This window comes from Jaculus jaculus, chromosome 2, assembly GCF_020740685.1.
Source record: "Jaculus jaculus isolate mJacJac1 chromosome 2, mJacJac1.mat.Y.cur, whole genome shotgun sequence".
Taxonomy (NCBI): Eukaryota; Metazoa; Chordata; class Mammalia; order Rodentia; family Dipodidae; genus Jaculus; species Jaculus jaculus.
The window spans coordinates 206,530,783-206,552,160 of NC_059103.1; the positions used below are offsets into that span (position 1 = coordinate 206,530,783).

General features: G+C 42.6%; 1 protein-coding gene and 1 pseudogene across 2 annotated transcripts in view; one reads left to right on the forward strand and one right to left on the reverse strand.

Moving 5' to 3' along the window:
• Nucleotides 1-21,007, reverse strand: part of Efr3a (EFR3 homolog A) — an 86,419-nt gene extending 65,412 nt beyond the window's left edge. Inside the window, exon 1 of one of the 2 annotated variants that reach the window (XM_045142747.1) lies at nt 20,946-21,007. In XM_045142747.1, the coding sequence (XP_044998682.1) occupies nt 20,946-20,955 (10 nt within the window). In that variant the 5' untranslated portion in view covers nt 20,956-21,007. The remainder of the gene's footprint in view (nt 1-20,945) is intronic. The other variant, XM_045142748.1, reaches the window with a different exon arrangement.
• On the forward strand, nt 3,059-5,047 carry LOC123458550 (annotated as a pseudogene).
• Nucleotides 21,008-21,378: the final 371 nt, after the last annotated feature.

Genomic DNA, 21,378 nt, shown 5'->3' on the forward strand with positions numbered 1-21,378 from the left:
TTCAATCTAAAACCTAATGAATACATGTGGCTCAGAACCACCTCTGATTGGGAAAAACATGCACACCAATCTCTTTTAGTAGGTATGAGTGAAGCCCACGACACCCCCGGCACAAGGCGACTTCAAGCCAGACCACAATCCCTTGCTTTTAGTAACTTGTAATCTGCTAGGAAAAGACAATTAGATGCAGAGACATTAGAACTACAGCAACAGCTGTGGCAGGTTGCTATAGGAATAGAAAAGAAAACAGAGAATCCTCAAATTGCAAACATTTAAGAGAAGACCAACAGAAAGGAAGGGAAAATTAAGAAAGATCTGAAGAAAACCATGACAGCCCAGACAGTTTTATGAACCCTGTACACTCTAAAACAGTCCAATTACAGGGACACAAGATAAACAGGCATTTCAAAATGTGCCAAGAATGATGAGACTGCAACAGAAAACAGGGCACTTAAACAGGCAGGTAGACACAACACATGGTTTTCTCATACCATAACTAAAGAGGTCAAGATGGGAATATCCAGACTGAAAATCACTGTTGGTCAGACTCTTCATTTGAAGAAGAACAAAAGGGAATAATTACATAGCCTGAAAAATTAAAAAGGATGTCCTTTGTAGAAAAGTATTAATATATTTGTTACTATTGTTTTGGTATTTGGTACTATTTTAATCAACCTTAGGAAAAAGCCTCCTATCTAAAATACAGAATTTAAGATTATAAATGTAAATGTGGAAAGATAAATAATTGATTAGAATAAAGTAACAGCAAGAGGAGCATTCTAGCAAGTAAATATCTGAAGTGAAAACCAAACTCACAAGGTCTGCCAGCCCCACCCTTCCTTCATCTGGCAACCAGCACCAAACAGATGAAGAAAGCAGAGAATTCTGCCAGTAGGATCTAGACTGGGCATTCGGCTGGTTCAAATAAGACATGCCTTAACAGAAGTTCCACATTTGAGTTTTATCAAGATAGACAGCCAAGGAGTATTTTAACTACCTCATGACTAGTCCAATCAATTAAAATAAGACTTATGAGGTAGTACTTGCAAGGGATCAGAAATACAAGACTATCTGTCTTCCAGATGCTCACAAACTATGCAAGAAGTAAATAATATTTTTCAACTTTGGTTGTTAGAATTCCATCTCTGCCAACAGACAATTTGTGGATTCTGGTTACAGGGTGACTATCACAAGGATCACGTAGTTTTGTAATATTGCACTTGTCTGGTTTGTTTCATTTTGTGGTAGTGGAGATTGAGCCCAGGGCTTTGAGTATGCTAGACACATGATCCACCAGTGAATTGCTTTGTTTATCAAAAGGCCTCACAATTTAGCCCAGGATGGCCCAAAGTCACAATTCTCCTGCCTTTGCCTTTACTTCTGGGATTTCAGGGCTATGTCACCAATGGTGTGTGTCCGTCCATTCATTTGTTGCCAACACCATCACAAGGGCAAGCTATTCTTACTATGTTTCAGTATGGTCACTGTCATGTTTTGCCTTCTTCTGAAATAATAAATGATAACTCAATTTCCATTAAGTGGAAAGAGATAAAAGGTAAATCTGAAAGTGCAAATCAATAAACTCAACATGAAACCTTTTAAATTAAAAACCAGATTTGTAGCCTATTAATTAAACTCACACTGGTTCCAAAGAAAAGGTCTTGACAGAATATAGCCATACATATATATCCTTTTTATAATTAAGTAAAGCCATACTGATTTTGGAGCCTATGTTTACATCTGTTTTTAAACCATACTGATATCTAGTAATTATCTACCAACAAGCCATGCATATTTTAGGTATCTTTGTACCATTTTTAAAATTTTTCTATTTTTATATCCTTTAAAGCCAAAATATGATCATTTCTTCACAATAATGTTTACACATCTCAATACTCTCCAACTGTCATTACTGGTCTGAGGTGGATGCAACACAGGACCCTTAAAAGAAGCTTTACCCTACTTCACAGATACTGCAAACATGAGCTGCTGCTGGGTTTGAAGAACAGACAGATGACGGTCTGCTTCAAGACTACTAAATATATATAGCTGTTAATGGTGAGGGAATCTCTGTTCACCCAACCCCAGGAAGAGTCTCAGTCTAGCCCAGGCTTACCTAGGACTCACTCTGTAGCCCAGGCTGGCTTCACACTCACTACCATGTCCTGCTTCCCCTTATTCTTTAAGAAAATGCAGGCTGGAGAGATGGTTTAGCGGTTAAGCGCTTGCCTGTGAAGCCTAAGAACACCGGTTCGAGGCTCAATTCCCCAGGTCCCACGTTAGCCAGATGCACAAGGGGGCGCACGCGTCTGGAGTTTGTTTGCAGAGGCTGGAAGCCCTGGCACGCCCATTCTCTCTCTCTCCCTCCATCTGTCTTTCTCTCTGTGTCTGTCGCTCTCAAATAAATAAAAAATTTAAAAAAAAAAGAAAATGCTCAGCACAGAATGTTACATAGTATTAAAGTGTCAGTTATTACACATTAGAAGTTTCAACACTCCTAATCCAAAAGTCTACAATCATAAATGCCCTGAAATCTGCCACTTTCTGAGCGTCAACACTTCCTTTACCTTCACTACTCACATCAATTTCCTAAGTCGCAGTGAGGAGGCAGCTCCTAACACAATCAGGACGCTCGCTCGCAGTCGTGCGGTTGCGCACCAGCTAAGAAGTTAAGGAAGGGGCCACACCTCCGCATCTACATTAGCTCCCAGGCTCACTAGTACATCTTTACACTTCCCTTCTGAATTAACTTGCCATGAAGGTTCCAAGAAAATCTACTATTCTTGGTAAACAAACACTTTATACTAAAAAGATATGAATGTTTAAAGTTTAAATCTATACTCACAAAAATAGACATTTATCCTTCCACAGAAGTCTTTGAATGTGGCATTTCCAATTTACAACCTGACATTTCTCCAGATGCCTTAGTAAAGGTCTTGACAATTATATACCACAAAATGAACACATTCCAAGAAATACAAGTACAAAATATTCCATTATATGTCACATTGATATCAAGAATGGAAATAATACATGTCAAAAAGATAAAAGAGAGGCAGCTGAGGATCGGGCGCTGCTCGGGCGCAGCCGCCTCCAGCGCCGCGGGATGTAGCGCCCGGGTCCGCGGTGTCCCCCCGCACAGGCATCCCGCCCAGCCTGTTTGCCACCACAGGAAGATCTCTGCCCCCTGGACCTGGGAGACCCCCACCCTTTTCCCAAGCTGAAGCTACAGGGTATTGAGATATTAGCAAGATGTCTTCCCACAAAGCATCTGCGGTGGCACAGGGCAGCGGGGCTCCTGCCAGCAACAGGGAAACCGACACACTGGAGCTGGCAGAACTGGGACCCCTGCTGGAGGAGAAGGGCAAGGAGGGACTGCCAACACCACCACCAAAGCTGAAGAAGAGCAAACCTGCCCAGTGCCCCAGGAAGAAGAGGAGGAGGTGCGCGTACTGACACTTCCCCTGCAGGCCCACCATGCCATGGAGAAGATGGAGGAGTTTGTGTATAAGGTCTGGGAGGGACGTTGGAGGGTCATCCCATATGATGTACTTCCTGACTGGCTGAAGGACAATGACTACCTGCTACATGGCCACAGACCACCTATGCCCTCTTTCCGGGCTTGCTTCAAGAGCATCTTTCGCATTCACACAGAAACTGGCAATATCTGGACCCATTTACTTGGTTTTGTGCTGTTTCTGTGTTTGGGAATCTTGACCGTGCTCCGACCAAATATGTACTTCATGGCTCCGCTGCAGGAGAAAGTGGTTTGGGATGTTCTTTTTGGGTGCAGTGCTCTGCCTCAGCTTCTCTTGGTTCTTCCACACTGTCTACTGTCATTCAGAGAAGGTTTCCCGGACTTTTTCCAAATTGGACTGTTCAGGGATTGCTCTACTCATCATGGGGAGCTTTGTCCCCTGGCTCTATTATTCCTTCTACTGCTCCCCACAGCCTGGGCTCATCTACCTCACCGTCGTCTGTGTCCTGGGCACTTCTGCCATCATTGTGGCACAGTGGGACTGGTTTGCCACTCCTAAGCACCGTCAGACAAGAGCAGGAGTGTTCCTGGGACTTGGCTTGAGTGGTGTTGTGCCTACCATGCACTTCATCATTGCAGAGGACTTTGTGAAGGCCATCACCATGGGCCAGATGGGCTGGTTCTCCCTCATGGCCGTGATGTACATCACCGGAGCTGGCCTTTATGCTGCTCGCATTCCTGAACGCTTCTTTCCTGGAAAATTTGACATATGGTTCCAGTCTCATCAGATTTTCCATGTCCTGGTGGTGGCAGCAGCTTTTATTCACTTCTATGGCGTCTCCAACCTTCAGGAATTCCGTTATGGCCTAGAAGGTGGCTGTACTGATGACTCCCTGCTCTGAGCTTTCCCACCTGAGGGGTGGAGAAGGAACTTCCCAAGTGCTTTTAAAAAATAACTTCTTTGCTGAAGCAAGAGGAAGAGTCCGGGTTGTTTGTTTCTAGAAGAAACCTCTTACGGAATTCAATACCAGTCAAGCTTCAGCTCACTTTCACAGCCACTGGGCAATGAACTTTCCATTTTCATTCTCTGCCTGGGGAAGGTGTGAATGGTCAACGCAGCCATCCCCCTCCTCAGCCGTCACCTTCTCAACAAGGCAACTACTGGTCCTTCACAGACACACGACTTTAGAACTCACATTGAAATTTTCCCCCTCCAACCATTTTGGGAAAAAAATTATGGCCTGCAACTCTTCATAAACTATATTTGTTTGTTTATCTTGAAGAAAATATCCCTTCCTTGCCCTTTTCCTTACTTTGTAACCTGGCTTATAACAAGCCATCATTTTTGTAGCACACTTTTCAAAAACAATTATAACCTAGTCCCATCTTTCTAGGGCCTAGACCTGCTTACACAGCAGGAAGAGTAAATCCACCAACTTTTATGTACCCCAGCTAATCATGGAAATATGTCCAGACTTCAGATTACTTGAGTTTTGATTTTTTTTTCTTAGCAGAATAATGTAAAATTTAAATGGGGAAAGATATTTAATATTTAATACTAAGCTTTAAGAAGAATCTTGCTATTGTTGCTATGTATCTTGATGCAGAGACTATGATGATAATAAAAGAAGTAAAGAAGACAAAAAAAAAGATAAAAGATTATTAATACAAGACCTATAGTTTATGAAGTACTGATTTTAGAGCATCCTAAAGAAAATCCCAAATACTCATTTTAAAAAGCTGATGTGATTGGTAGCTTAGTGCAGTCAGCTATGCTCCATCAAAATCAAGAGCATCTAGTTTACTTATCCTTCCTCAAGAGGATGAGCTCATCAACAAGCCTGGATGCAATCTCTACCCTTCTAGCCTCATTTCCCAAGAAAACAGTAAAGCCAATATCCAATCAAGCTCCAGACTTTCTCACCTCAATGAAATATACTCATTCTCTCTGGACAAAATACCCTTGTGTGCCATGCCGACTCCAGTGGAGTCTGCGTGACCTGTTCACCAGGCCTAGGCAAAAGTTTCAAGGAAGAAAGCCTCCTGGAAGGACGTGCATTCTCCAGGCTTGTAGTGCCTTTTGCTGCTAATAGCTGTTTTCTTCTTTACTACTGTTCTGTTCCTGACATATGACAGCAGCATGATGCTCTTTCACAATTTATTAAAAATTAGATATGGAACAAGTTTCCATAAAATTGAGTCACCTGATGGTGTGACGCTTCCTCCAAAGACCCCGCTGTTGTTTCAAGCCATAGTCAGAATCATGAGGATCAGAACTAATCGATGAACCATCACCTTATACAGGAGTGTATAGGAATGGGGATACACTAATAAACAATGATGGGAAGCATGTTTCTTGGTAATCTTTAACTTTTGTGAACAGACTTGCTAGGTCGAGGCCATTTTGGTGCTTGCTTATGAAAGCACAAAAAGAAAGCATTAGGAAACAACTGGGATCCAAATATGAGAAGGCAGGCTTTGATATACCTACATTTTTATGACATGATTCAAGGAAGAAAATATATTAGAGTTATGAAGTCACCCTGTTAGTTAGAACTTTTGTTAAAAATACTTGATGCTTGAAGCAGGGTAAAAAACAAACATCATTTGTAACCAATGACTGTCTAACACTGATTTTGGTGAGATATTAACTTAAATTTGTGATTGTAATCTTTAATCAATGTATTTGTGCCTCTCCTGGAACAGGCTATTCATAGAAATTGTACCGCTTAAATAAACAAAGGCTAAGCTTATGCAGCCAGAATTGTATAGAACCTGATGCTCTACTTCAGTAAAATACACTCAGATATATTCACCTTGTGTGTGTGTCTGTCTGTCACTTTGTGGACTCCTTGCCCACCTCCCAAGGCCCTGTTCTCCCTTGGACTGGTGGTCCCAGCTTTGCCTGTCTGCGGCACTTGTGGAAGGATGGAAGGGATGGAGGGAAGGAGTGAAAGACGGAGGAAGAAAAGTACTATAGATAATAAGCATTCAGTAGTGAGATAACATGAATTCTAACTACAAAAGTTTTGTGAGTAACTACAAAAGCTTTGTGAGGTGAAATACATAACAAGTTATAAAATAATAAATTCAGCAATTTCAAACAGCACTTTTAAAACTGAGTAAGGAAAGCAAGAAACAAAATGAACTTTGTAGTTTACAGTTAAGACAAAAGGACAAAGTAAAAAGCAAACATCATTATTTTCTTGGCTAAGCAGGTAAGTTTGGAGCTACTCAAGGACGCTTCTCTGTGACAAGCCCTTAGGATCCTGAAGACCAAAGAGAGCTTCAAAGTGCACCTAAATTTTAAAAGCAACAGAGAACTTGTGCTTGGAACTGTGTTCCCCAAAAATTTTCCTGGGGACTACATAAACTAAGCAAGGCAAGAATAGCTCCTAGAGCCTTCAGGTGAACATGACCCAACTAAACCATGATTTAGGAGTTCCTGACTCCAAAACTTGAGAAGAAAATACTCTTGTCCTCAGCAACTTGTTTTGCAGTTCCTTGTTATGGCAGACTTAGGAATCTAACACAAACAGGATTCCATGTAAGGCACAGCTCAGCCAGTGCTCTACTGAAATTTTCTATGCAATAGGTAAATGTCATTCGTAAAATAAACTCTAAAGACCAAAAAACTTGTTGGCTCCCACAAAATTTTATTCATCCATTGGAAGTTGAGTCAAAAGTAAACATCCCTTTCCTATCCCAGTAGCATAAAAAACAACAGACCATAATGTAAAAAATTGTGGTTTAATTTTTCAAGTGCTACATGTATCTACTATGTTTATATAAATGAATACTTGGTGTCTTTGTAAAAGAAAAAGTGACTATGCCAACAATTCACACCAAATCAGTTTTATAAACATGGTTTTAAAATGAAAACATAAACAAAAATAAGGAAAAAGTTTCACTTTCATGTCTGAAAACCATCCAAAATCCCTATGTTGAATTCCTAACTCCCAGTGCCTCACAGTGTAATGATCAAATTAGATGAGGTCATTAGGGTAGTCTCTAACCAAATGCAACTGGTGCCAGTCCTTGTAAAAGGGGAAATTTAGAGGTAGGCACAAAGAGAACCCTAGACTCAAAGAAAAGCAATCCTTCACAACTGGTACATAAAAAATCTTCCACAGATGATTACTATGGTCTTTCTGGATAACTAGGTTGGTTTAGGTTATTTTTAATCAAACATCCTCTGAATATTTCACAAGCAGAATATAAATTATTTTGGGCAAAATTCAAAACACCTTTACATTTCCCCATCAATTTAAAATTAAAATTTTTAATAAATGCTTTGTTCCCTTGTTAGTCATAAAGTAACAAAGGTGTTAAATCCGTGGGAGTGTTTGTAAATTCCAAATTATTCTTGGAAGAAATATACTGACTATACCAACAGCATTGATTCTTCTTATAGATCCTAAAACACCCACTGCATCTCAGCCATATGCTAAAAGATTTTCATTTGAATTGAAGTGATTAAATTTTCTGGTTAAATAGTAATGTTGCAATCTAAGTGTGTATCTAAATAGAATATATATTTTAAGGTAGTTCACTATTCAAAGACTGAAGATAACAAAACACAATATGGGATTTGCTAGGAAAGCTTAGCTAAATGAAAAGTTTAGTAAAAAAATTAATCACTAACTTAAACCTTCAAGGTTTGGTGCTTGATACAGTCTCCCTAAACTTCCACCTCAAACACAGAAAATCTAAGCCATTTTCCTTTGGAGGATGGGCTTGAAGCCAGCGTCTCAAGCAGTACTCGGCAAGAGCTCTACCACCAAGCTACATCTCCAGACTTCCAAACATTTTATATTCACACCCAAGATCTCTCTTTTTGCAAGGCAGAGTTTCACACTAGCCCAAGTTGACCTGGAATTCACTCTGTACTCTCAGCATGGCCTTGTACTCACAATGACCCTCCTACCTCTGCCTCCCTCCCAGTGTGGGCACTCGTGCACATTTAAAGATCTCTTTTAAAAAAACAATTCAGGGCTGGAGGGATGGCTTAGTGGTTAAGTGCTTGCCTGTGAAGCCTAAGGACCCCGGTTCGAGGCTCTGTTCTCCAGGTCCCACGTTAGCCAGATGCACAAGGGGGCGCATGCGTCTGGAGTTCGTTTGCAGAGGCTGGAAGCCCTGGCACGCCCATTCTCTCTCTCCCTCTATCTGTCTTTCTCTTTGTGTCTGTCGTTCTCAAATAAATTAAAATAAAATTTAAAAAAACCAATTCACATATTTCTTTTGTCACAAACACACTGTGGTCACACTATACCCAAAGGATTAAATTTTATGTAATCAAAACTCAAAGAATGCAAACAAATCTATTAGTATTTATTTTTATTTATTTTCTTGTAAGGAGAGAAAGAGAGAGAGAGAGAGCACACTAGGGCTTCTAGCCTTTGCAAACAAACTCTAGATGCATGTGCCACTTTGTATATCTGGTTTTATATGGGTACTGTGGAATCAAACCTGGGTCATTAGGCCTTGGAGGCAAGCATCTTAACCACTACACCATCTCCCCAGCCCCTAATCAGTATTATTAAATGGGTCATAAACCAAAGTCTTACACTACCATAAGACTGCAATGTATACGAAATTACCTGAAGTTTAAAGATGTGTGTCATTGCTACTAATGCATGGAGTATAAACCCTCTTTCCTGTGCCACTAGACAAAGGAGCTAAAAAGTTCATTTTCTTATATCAATAGTTACAGTCAGGTTCACATTGCTGGCAGAAATCATCTGACCAAGAGCAGCTTCTAGAGGAAAAAAAAAAAGTTTATTTTGGCTTATAGGCTCAAGGGGAAGCTCCATGATGGTCGGGGAAAATGATGGCATCAGCAGAGGGTGTGCATCACACCCTGGCCAACATAAGGTGGACCACAGCAACAGGAGAGCATGCCATACACTGACAAGGGAAAACTGACTATAACACCCATAAGCCCGCTCTCAACAATACATTGCCTCCTGGAGGTGTTAATTCCAAAATCTTCATCAGCTGGGAACCTAACATTCAGAACGACTATGTTTATGAGGGACACCTGAATCAAATCACCACAGCACTCATAAAAACAGGTTTACTATTAAAAATAAAAATCATTAACAGAAAATTATCTCATCTCTATGCAAATAGCTAAGTCTTCATTTAAAAAGGCCAAATCAACAAAAGTGGATGAATCTACTGCCCTTATGGCAAAAGCACAGGAGCTAAACTGTGTCTCCTAATGTCTTAGAAAAGGCTGGAACGATATTTCCACCTTCAAGCAATGTATTGCTGTGCTTATCCAGGTAGGCTAAACAGAAAGGACAGCAGTATTTCTATGTCTCTGAAAGAAAGAGCAGAGCTTGCTTACAATGACATTCACATAAAAGCCCAGACAGGAACACACAAGGAGGAGCAGGACAGCAGGACAGTGTGAGGAAGCACAGGAACAAAAACCACAGTGAAAACTCCAAGAGCTCAGTGATGGTCTCTAACTGCCCCGCAGTTCTTTCTATGAAACCAGCAAGCAGGTCTACAGTAACTTTGCTTCCAAACACATATCGGCGGCCAGCAAAGTATCCAATTCGTTCATGACTCCACATTGTAAGAATTCTCAAACAAGACAGCGATTGAAAATCAAGTTACTAGCAGTATGATCCTGCATGCTTCATTTTTAGATCACATATGTGGAGCGGCCCTAACTTCTACTTGCAAACTACACAATTAAAAGTAACATGCTATCAGTCAATTACAACTTGACAATCTCTCCCCTCCTAGGGAGCAGCAGCAAGAAAGTTAAGGATGTACACACAGGACTGTACACTCTACAGCTGGACTATGACGACCACTGAGAGGAAACTGAAGGGTGTACACACAGGACTCTACACTCGGCAGCTGAAATATGACGACCACTGAGAAGAAACGGAAGGGTGTACACACAGGACTGTATACTCTGCAGCTGGACTATGACGACCACTGTGAAGAAAGTGAAGGGTGTACACACAGGACTGTACACTCTGCAGCTGGACTATGACGACCACTGTGAAGATGAAAATATTTTCCTAATGCTTTATCAATTTTATTATCACAGGATCCTATCAAAAGGTAAGACTGTCTAGTACCTTTTTCTTACTAGTGTGGAATATTCAAATGTTACTGCAAATTGAAGGACACTGGACTCCACCTAGTCTTTGTCATGCAAATATGTGCTGCAAAGGTACTGGCTTTAAAACAATGTCCACCTGCTCCCTTGGACTCTTCTGCTTCACTCCACCCTTGAATGAGCGCCTTCTGCAGCTTCTGCCTTTGGCCTCCCTCCTCCTGCTTCAAAGCTGTTCTTCCTGATTTCATCACCTCTTATCCTTACAAACCACTGGGATTGGCCATAAGACACTGCATCAACACTTATCATTTTCTGAAATGGGATCATCTTCCACCTCAACCCTCCCAACTGCTTCTCCTTCTAAGTCCTTGTAAAAACCAGAGCAACTCCTCCACATGGTCAAGTCAGAAACCAAAGTGAATCATGAATCCCTCATTAGTCCTACACATGTATTTCCTCAAGTGTTCAGATCTGTCCCCTGAAACCCAGCCCACTACTGCCATCCCAGTCCACACCCGTCCCTCAGGATGGTGTACTTCCAAAGCCTCTATACTCTCCCTACAACCTTGGCTCCAAGATTCCTCAGAAACTTGTGTTTCTCTTTTATAACCTTTATATTTCTTTAGTCATTCTTCGAATATACACACAGTGTGCCATGGACCAGGCTTTGAAACAAAGGCTATTTTTCCATATTAAGGTTAACAGGTACAGGCCCTCTTATAGCTCACTGCCTGGACAATCAGTACTCAGCATTTTCCCTGTCCTTCAGACTAAGCTTCATGAGGAATTACAATGTCTGTGACATTTGTACAGCCAACATGAGAACACCACTGTGTCCTGCGTCTAACAGAAGTAACATATGTAGGCATTCAAAAGACAAAATTCCCATCTCAATCTCTCTCCCCTCTACAGACAGACAGACACACACACACACACACACACACACACACGGTCTTTGAAGTTTGCCTTCTACAGGATTTATGTCTCACTTCACCCACCTATTTTTCCACCATGATTTACCATCATTTTCCCCAAACCAGAATTTCTGCTACAATCATTTTTTCTGTCATCTTTTTTTTTTTCTTTTTTTTGAGAGAGAAAGTGACAGAGAGAGAGAGAGAGAGAGAGAGAATGGGCATACCAAAGCCTTTCAACTGCTGTGAATAACTCCAGAGATATGTACCCCTTTGTGCACATGTGCGACATCACATGCTTGCATCATTTGGGTGTCTGGCTACATGGGACCTGGAGACTCAAACAGCAGTTCCCAGACTTCACAGGCAAGAGCCTTAACTGCTAAGCCATCTCTCCAGCCTCTGTCGTATCTTTTAATGCATGCAGGCTTTTGAAATTATCTTCCACCTATCTTCTCCTTATGCCCTTCTTCCAGTCAAAAATTCAGTCTCTTCCCACAACCCACACAGCCCCCCTTTCTCAAGGTGTTTTTATCCATGTTCTGCATTACAGCTACCTATATATCCTTCAATACATGGGATAATCTTTTTGGAGCTATGGATTGCTTTATCCACCTCTGTATTCTCTACCAGCAGTGCCTTGCAAACCTGAGTGCTAAAATATGTACAAGTGAGTAAGCCCCTACAGAAATGCATCAAGAACACAAGAAAAGCTGAAAGAGAACGTCTGTGACTGGCTTTGCCAAGGACAGGAATGACTACAAGAAGAGACTTTAAGATCTCCAACCCTGGACACTGCACCAAAGCAGGTGAGACCTTAAACCACAAAGCTAAATGGTTTTAGTTTTTGCCTCAAGATCTCTGAGCTCTTGATTCTAAAGTATCTCATAGCATCTACTTTTTATTTATTTATTTATTTATTTATTTGAGAGCGACAGACACAGAGAGAAAGACAGATAGAGGGAGAGAGAGGGAATGGGCGCGCCAGGGCTTCCAGCCTCTGCAAACGAACTCCAGATGCATGCGCCCCCTTGTGCATCTGGCTAACGTGGGCCCTGGAGAACCGAGCCTCGAACCGGGGTCCTTAGGCGTCACAGGCAAGCACTTAACCACTAAGCCATCTCTCCAGCCCAGCATCTACTTTTTAAAAGCAGACAGAATTATTTTCCTACTGAAGTCAGATGTCAAATATGACCAGCAAGTGAGATAAAAATAGGGCCATTCCAACTGAAGCTAGGTGGGCCACCTGTTCATCTCTTCAGTCTCCTCTCTACACAGTAGTCTGCTACTGGCACAGAAAGCAGTCTGAAAGCTTTGCAAGCAGCTCAAGCTTCCCTGCATGCACCACCCTCCAACACAGACCCCTCAGAAACCAGCCACAGCAATTCTGTGCCATGGAAGGGAAGGAGCTCTGGAAAATACAGGTACTATAAGCAGAACTGCCTATCTGTCTGCCACTGCTCTCTAGGACCTAACTGTTCCACTTCATGAAGCAGGTACATTGTGACAAGCCTGGGACTGCGGTACTGTGCTAAGAGTACCCACCCTGTAAAACCAAAAAAGCAGGATGGAGCCAAGAGAAAAAGAGGCATGGAGTAAACAAGTCACTGTCTGTTTCCAGTGAGAACTACAAAGTGAAGAAGAAACTCAACTTCTGAAATTCAGTCCAGACTAGAACAAGGATTTGGGCCTGGAATCTCAAACATTTCTCTACCTCAAATGAGTACTCTAGCCCTCCAGTGCCTGCCCCAGCCAGTTGAGCAGATGGTAGAATAAGGCCAAAGCAACTGCCCTTTTCTGCCAACATGCTGGTTCTAATAACATGTTGCAAAGCATTTCTAGCTCTAAAATACACTTACCTAAATCCTTTTGCATCTACAAATCCCTAGAATATATTATCTTTTTCCTCTGAGTGGGTCAAAGAGCTAGTAAAAACACTTTTAACCAAGTTCTTAAAATAAATCAATTTAAGTCACATGTCATAAGTGAGCAGCCCACTCAACTCCCAGGCCCGTCTGCTGTCAAGGTGCATAGTCTGGAAGCTTTACACCATGGCAGACCCTGGCATTGCATCTTTCACTCACTGGAAGTGGGAGCAATTTCAAGTTAGTTTCAACCTCAGCACAGATAAACTGGTGGCAAATTGCCAAGACAGCTATTCAAAAACCCAATTAAATAGCATGGGTGTAAAGACTACTTAGCATTATACAGAAAACTAAGCAGCGGCAGAGGAACCCTGGGGTAGGTGTGGTAAAAACAAAAGGTGCAGCTAATTAAGTAAGAAGATACACCAGGACAGTGTTAGTTGAAGAGAACGCCTCTTAAAGCCTGTAAAGCAGAAGGGTTAACATCTAATTTCAGAATAGGCAAATTTAATTCAGAGGTACAGTGAAAAAAAATCTAAACAGTTATTCCTTCTTCAATAAGCGTTAGAATTATGCCATCTGCTATACTCAATTAGAGAAGCTGATGAGCATGCAAAGGAAAAGTGGGGTGCCTCACCTGGGAGGAGAAAAACTCTGTTAGCTCCGGTTAGCTTCAGAACACTTTTAAGAGCTGGCTCACTTCACCAGCTGAATGAACCTGGCACACAAGACGGAATGTTGACAGAGTTGACATATTAATCACAGGAGGAACTGCCAACATTCACTTTGTGATCTGACATGCCTAGAACTGTAGTCACTCAACAATCATTCCAAAAAGCTAACAGACATCTACCAACGCCCAATAAACTGAACTCCCCCATAATGACTCATCTCTCTCTCTCAGGATTTCAAGACTGAAACCAGCACTTATACAGCAGAAATGACTTCAAACAAAAAATACAAATGATCAGAAAAATGTCCCGTTATGCTGCTTCTTATTCGAGAACATACTCTGCCAACCTCTGCTCAAGTCATTCTCAAAATATACATTTTTGAGCCCATGACAACAACCAGAGAGCTATGACTGCTTTCCTACACAGCAGAAAGTAAACACTGTGTGACTGGTAGGTTTTTCAAATTCTTGTCTACAGCTAATGGAAGAAGCAGTTTAGCATTTTAATGTCTCATTTTCAAAAAAGTTTTAAAAAGTTATCTTACAGCTATTTTTAAGTTACTATATTAGGGCTAGGGAGATGGCTCAGTAAAGGCTCTTGCTTGCAAAGCCTGCAGGTCAAGATTCAGTTTCCCAGTACCCAGATATACAAAGTGGCGCAAATGTCTGGAGTTTGTTTACAGTGGCAAGGGGCCCAGGCACCTCCATATGAAAAAGTTCTTATATTAAAGTGGTCAAAGTGCAGAAAATTTGGAAAACTTAAATTAAAATATGAAAATAAAAAGTAGCCAGGCACATACCCAGAAGCTCAGAAATCAGAAAGCCACCCAGGTGGTTTCCAAGTTCCAGGTGAGCCAGGGATGGAGGGCAAGTCACTATGCTATAAAAATGGGGGTGGGGGAGACAGAGGAAAAAATAATGAAGATAAAAAAGGAAGTGTTTTATTCATTCATCTGTATTTGTATTGTTTATTTGCATGTGGGTAGGCATGTTGAGCTCAGAGGATAACTTTAAGGCACCTGCGCTACATTTTCTGACAGGGTCTCTGCCATGGCAAACGCGGGTCAGAGAAGCTGGCCTGGAGCTTTGGATTCACCTGGCTCCACTTCCCATAGCTGTGATCACACTTGGGGTCACAGATGCATGTTCCACTAGCACCCACCTTTCATGGACACTGGACAATAGAATGTGAGCCATTTAACTGGTCAGCCATAGCCTCAGCCCCATTTGGGCTTTTTCTTTTTTTGAGACAGTCTTATTTTGTAATCCCAGACTAGGCCCAAAACTCTCAATCCTCCCTCCCCAGTCTCTCAAGTGCTAAGATCCATAGATCCTGACTTCATAAGTACTTTTATTTACTTACTTGTGAGTAAATATGAGTGAGAGTGAGAGAATATGAATATGGGTGTACCAATGCTTCTTCACTTTGCAAACTACAGACACATTCACCCCTTTGTGCATCTGGCTTTGTCTAGATACTGGGGAGTCGAACCTGGGCTAACATGCTTTGCAACAAGCACTTTTATCCACTGAGCTATCTCCCAAGCTCCCATAAGCACTATTTTAAATGATTGCATGGCATTTTACTCTTAAGAATATTCTGCAAGTAATCTGCATCTATTTTCCATTATTGGACATTAAGCTTCTGGGTTTTCACTATTTACAGACTGCCTCCCAAGTGCTGGGATTAAAGGTGTGTGCCACCCCGCCCAGCTTTCAGTCTCTTTTTAATTATTTCTTAATAATGGATTCTCAAAAGTGAGAAGTCCTGGTCCCTGCGTCAGACCCTGTGAATGTGCTACCAACTGCACTTCCACCTTGCCCTCTCCTTCACTGCCACTGTTCAGCACTGTTAGTCTCTTCTGGAAATCCAACAGGACATAAAGAAGAGGCTTTCGATCTGCATTTTCTTTCTTAATGCAATGGAGCCATATTCCCCAAACCTTTATTAATCACTGTACTGCCCTTTGTAATAGCTCGCCTGTGCCCAAACTACATAGGGTTGGTAGTATTCGGCTTCCAGATCTGTATAAAGAATGCTGGCATTCTGTTCTATGTGATATTCATTTTGACTCCTTCCTCAACTAATAAGTCATATTTTTCCTCATACTTTTCTCCCTCTGCTTCCTCCTGGAAGATCCTCAATATGCCTTACCATCACCTCAAGTCACATGGAAAACTTTGGGGAAGAACCTGTATTTTTCCTGGAAAGAATCATTATGTCTTTCATCAGTTTTTCAAAAGGGTTCATTCACTTAGCAAAAATATGTAAGACCCTGAACCTAGCTAACGTGTCCTAACTTCTGGTCCACCATGTAGTTTCTGAAGTGGTTGGTTGTCATACAAGTGGTGGGATTTTTTGTGCCTCCCTCCCTAATTCTGAAAATGTCTGGAACCAATTTCCAACCATGGTATCAATGAAAACTGTCCACTTCTACAGAATAAAGAAGTGCTCACTTCCAACAGAAAGCTCCAGTAGCTAGTCACCGCTGTAACACAATGGAATCTCTAAGAAAGTGAAGAAGGGTATACACAGCAATGGAGCTGCAATGGAAGTGGTGTTCTGAGAAAAACACTATGTGATTCAAGATACTATGAATACTTGATTAATGTTCCTTTTTATTTTTATTTTTTTTACTAAAATTCAATGTCACGCCATCTAGCATTTAAAAAGGAAACGAACAAAATAAACCAAGGGGAAATATGGTGTCTGTCCACTGGAACCAAAGCCACCAGTACACAGGACAACTGGAACATTTCTAGCCAGAGCTGAACCATGCAATGTGTTTATTATTGCTTTATCCTCAGAATATGTCCACTTGACCCACAAAATGGGGGGGAGGGGGGCTCTGCCTCCAAATGCACAAAGACTGTTCTTCCTCTTAAAGAGTACACAGGTGGACAGGGAACAATGTGGTGATGCCAGAAATCATCATTGCCCCAGGAAAAATAGGAATATAGCTACAGCTATCTTTGCCTAAAGTGCCCATTCAAAATTATCCATGGTAGGAATCCAGGCAGATTAAGTTTCTTAGAAAACTGGCTTCTTCCTCTTTATGTGTCCAACAATTCAGATTGGAATACTTTGGGACTGTTTACCTACGCAGCCTAACAACCTGAGTTCAATTCCCCAGTCCCCACATAAAGCCAGAGGCACGGTGGCACATACACCTGGGTTTGCTTGCAGTGATTAGAGCTCCTGGTGCACCCATTCTCTCTGTCTCACCTCTCTCTCTCTCCTTGCAAAGAAAGAAAAAAAAATTAAAAAAATAACAGGCAAATTCTGGCATCCATCTCCTACTGCCTTATCTCACCATCATCATTTTAAAGCAGCCGGGGTAGCCATGAATGTGGCAACAAAAACAGAAAGTCTCCCAGGCAGCAGCCAAAGCAGTGTCAAGGCAAAGGTCTCTGTGAAGGAGAACAACAACAAAACCTTCACCTATAATTCTGGCAAGATACACACAACATAAATATTCTAGTGTGGAGGAAGAAGGAAAGAAGTAAGGAGGGCAGGTAGGAAAGAAAGAAGAATGTGAGAGATGATGAGAGAAAAATGAGAATATAAATGAGTAGGAATGAACACAAATGCTCAAAATCCAGCAACGTGAAAATAAGCTTTGGTTTGTATTTGTTATAGTCCCAGTATTATATGCCCCAACCATGTGTTAATGATGAAATTTTGGGTGGATGATGGGCACACTAAATTAATCAATGGATGAATCCACTGATGAAGTCATACTCGACTGGACTATTGGGAAGTGAGGACTAGTTGTGGAAGAAGGTTGTGCATTCTGTCTCTGGAACCTTCTTCTCTGTTTGTCTGCTTCATCTGCCATGAGATGAGCAGCTTTCTCTACCATGCCCTTCCTTTAGCCATGTTTGAATCACAGGCCTAACAGTGATGGAATCAGCAGACTATGGATGGAAGCATCTGAAGCTGTGAGCCCAAATAACTCATTTCTCCTTTAAGTTGTTTTTCTCAGGCACTGTCACAACAATGAAAAGCCCAGCATGTAATGTATTTCTAAAAGTAAACACTTAACTAACTCCCACTCAACATTTCAGAACTTAATTCTAAATGTCTTCCCTAAGAATAGATTGAAAAGTAAAGTTAAACATAATTAGTCTGGGTGGACAAGGGGTCCCACATAACCAGTCTAACAAATCTAACCAGATAGAAACGTCAAGGTACAAATAACAAAATAAAGCACTACCCATGCAGAAAGTACAGTTTAATTATAAACAGTGGTTGTTGAAAATTTGGATTCCTCTAGACAATATATAGAAACTTTTCATATATTAACATATGTCACGGAGCACTCTGATGGATGGACCCATTTTCTTGCATAAGATGTGAATAACCAAGCCCCTTCTATGAAGGTAGTTGACTAAAATTTCAAGTCCATGCCTCTATAAGCAAGCATTTCTTTACCACACACATGACAGATTCCTGTGACAAGATGACAGCCAACGCAAACTTTTCTGTAATCACACAGAAACCCTTGCCAAGCTTGTGTATGTTTTAGTGTAATGTTTTAATGTAATTCAAGCAGAAGATAGCATTTTTAACTTATTTTGGGCTACAAAAAAATATACGTTATCTAGGCTCAACGTGGATACTAATTAAAGGATTCAGATCTGTGTTCAAGTGCTGGTTCAAAGCCATCAAAATTCATAAAGCCCCAGGTATGGTGGTACACTCCTATAATCCCACAGCACTTGGAAGGCAAAAAAATCACACGTTTGAGAGCAGGGCGCGCGCACACACACCCACACACACCCACACACACACCTTATTCTCAAAAGAAAGCAAAAAGACTGGATTAAGAAGCCTTTACTTTCCTTCCAACTCAGATTGAAAACCTTTGAAATTAAAACCCTTTAAATGGGAAATGGAATAAAGACCTTTAGCAAAACAATGTGTCAAATAACATATGCAGGTTTGGAAAGATCATTTAGTGGCACAGTCTTGAAATTGGCACCATGATTGTTTCAAACCATAGGCTGATAATGGAACGACTAAAAAGAACTGTCCTGTCTCAGCACCTTCCTATCAGTCATTCTTCCACAAGGATCTCTAAAACAACTGCAGTTGACATGAGTTGTCATGAGACACGCATGTGCTTATGGCTATAACATACAAAGCTGAGTTTTACTTACACGCACCAGTTCAATAGCAGGAAAAAAAAAAAAACAGAATAAAGTATAGAAGAACTGCCTTTATAACACTGAAGCACAAGAGCCCCCCAGTGAACCTCTTCAGCCCTTCAATCTTGTGGAAAAGCATTTTACTTATTTAGATAAAACTTTTGAAAAGTTTTGAAAACCACTTATTTGAACTACATATTCTTCAAAAGAGAGCAACAATGCTAGAACTCTGCTTATATGCTTAATATGTTGTAAGTCGATTCCAGACACAGAATTTCCAAGAACTGATGCGCACTGCACAGTCACAGAAAAGGCAAACACCATTCATCGCTTACCAGCTGTATACTTTATCGGGTCACAGGAAATGCACCATGACAAATATTAACAACCATACATAAAGCAAATGTTTCCCTGACCTTTGGAAACCTGACACCGTGGCCCATCCAAATTTCATCGTGCAATACAAATCATTTTAAAGATACAAGTTTCCTATATCCTCTACGAAACCAGAAAATGCAGAGATATAACTAAAAACCTGTGATTTAATAGGATATTGACTACCATTTTACCAATACATTCCCTTCCTTTTGCTTTCTCAGATTAGCAAGGTGCTAATCTCAAATATTCACTGAATAACAGGAATATGAATTTGGAAGTCACAAAATGATAGTCATGAATATGATGGTAAATGGTATTTCTCCAAGCTAGCTAAGTAAAACAGAGCCATAAACTGCTGACAAATGTGCTGGATTCAAAGTCCAAAAAAAAAAAAAGACAGTACAGTTTAAAGAAAACAAAATCCAACTCCATGTTTAAGGAGTTAAAAAGCTTTATAGTAAACTTTACATTAAATTAAAGATTTCCAACAGCTATTACGTAAACCTTTCTATTAGGAAGAAATAAGTCCTCCCCCTCCCAACACACATTAGACAGAATCATGCATTTAATGGTGACTAGAAATACAAGGTCCTGAATTATGTAGACATAATTCAAGAGTAGTTAGGAATTCTAAATATCTTCCCCAGACTACCACAGAGAACACTTACTCAATAGAGCCCTACTTGAGACGATGCTCAAATCCATCAGAACCAAGCTTCCTGTCGGTCCAGAATGAGGAGCTACCCCAGTTTGCACGCACTCATATGGGCCACCGGGGTTTAAAGTCACACTGCAATTATCTGGGTCACGTTAAAAAGGGGTCGCCGGTAGTAGCGTAGTACCGCGTCCCTCCAAAAAGACTCCCCGCCGCACCTAGTAATTTCCCAGCTCCTGTGCCCTCGGTGGCACCCGGCGCGCTCAGGAGAGCAGAGGATGCCCATGCCGGAGGGGGCTCCCGGCGGCGGGCTGTCCCGACGAGGTCGCGGGGACGGCCCTGACCATCCGTGCGCCCCAGCACGTCGCCAACGTCCCCGCGAAGCTGGGCGGCGGGCTCACGTCCACTTTGAACTTCGAGTCCCACCGACCTAAGGCAGCCGACTCCGTCCGCCGCCGCCCGCCGTGCGTCGGGACACTAGGCGCAACGCCCCGGCCTCAGTGTCCCCAAGTGTGTCCCCCACGGGCTCCCGTCACCCTTCCCCGGGGGTGGGGGGGGGGAACTAAAGCGAAACCAAAGTAAACGGGGCGGCCCGCGGGCACTTCCTGGGCCCACTGCGCACCGCCCGCCCGTCCGTCCGTCCTTCCACAGACTGCCCGAAGCCTGGGCCCAACGACACCGCCCCGGGAGCCCCGTCCCGTCCCGTCCCGTCCCGTCCCGACCCGACCCGTCCGGCCGCACACTCACGGGTAGGCATGGTGACCGAGGCGCGCTCGCCGCCGCACCGAGGCTCAGCGGGGCCGCGCAGGACGCGCCCACCGCAACATGACGGCCGGCCGGCCCGCACCGGAGCGCGGACACCCCGGAGTGGCGAAGCGGGAAGGCGAGCGAGCGAGCGAGCGGACGCCCACGCCGCGGCCCCCACAGCGCAGCTGCCGCCACCGCCCGCCGCGCCCCGCGCCCCGCGCCGGACGGACCCACGCCGTGACGTCAGCGCGCCGCCGCGGCTCCGGCCCCGCCCCCGCTGGCCTGGAGGCCCCGCCCCCGCTGGCCTGGAGGCCCCGCCCCCGCTGGCCTGGAGGCCCCGCCCCCGCTGGCCTGGAGGCCCCGCCCCCTGCCGGGGAACCGGCGCTGTCCTGGGCAGCCAAATAGAATCATTTCGAGCTTCGGTTTATCCATC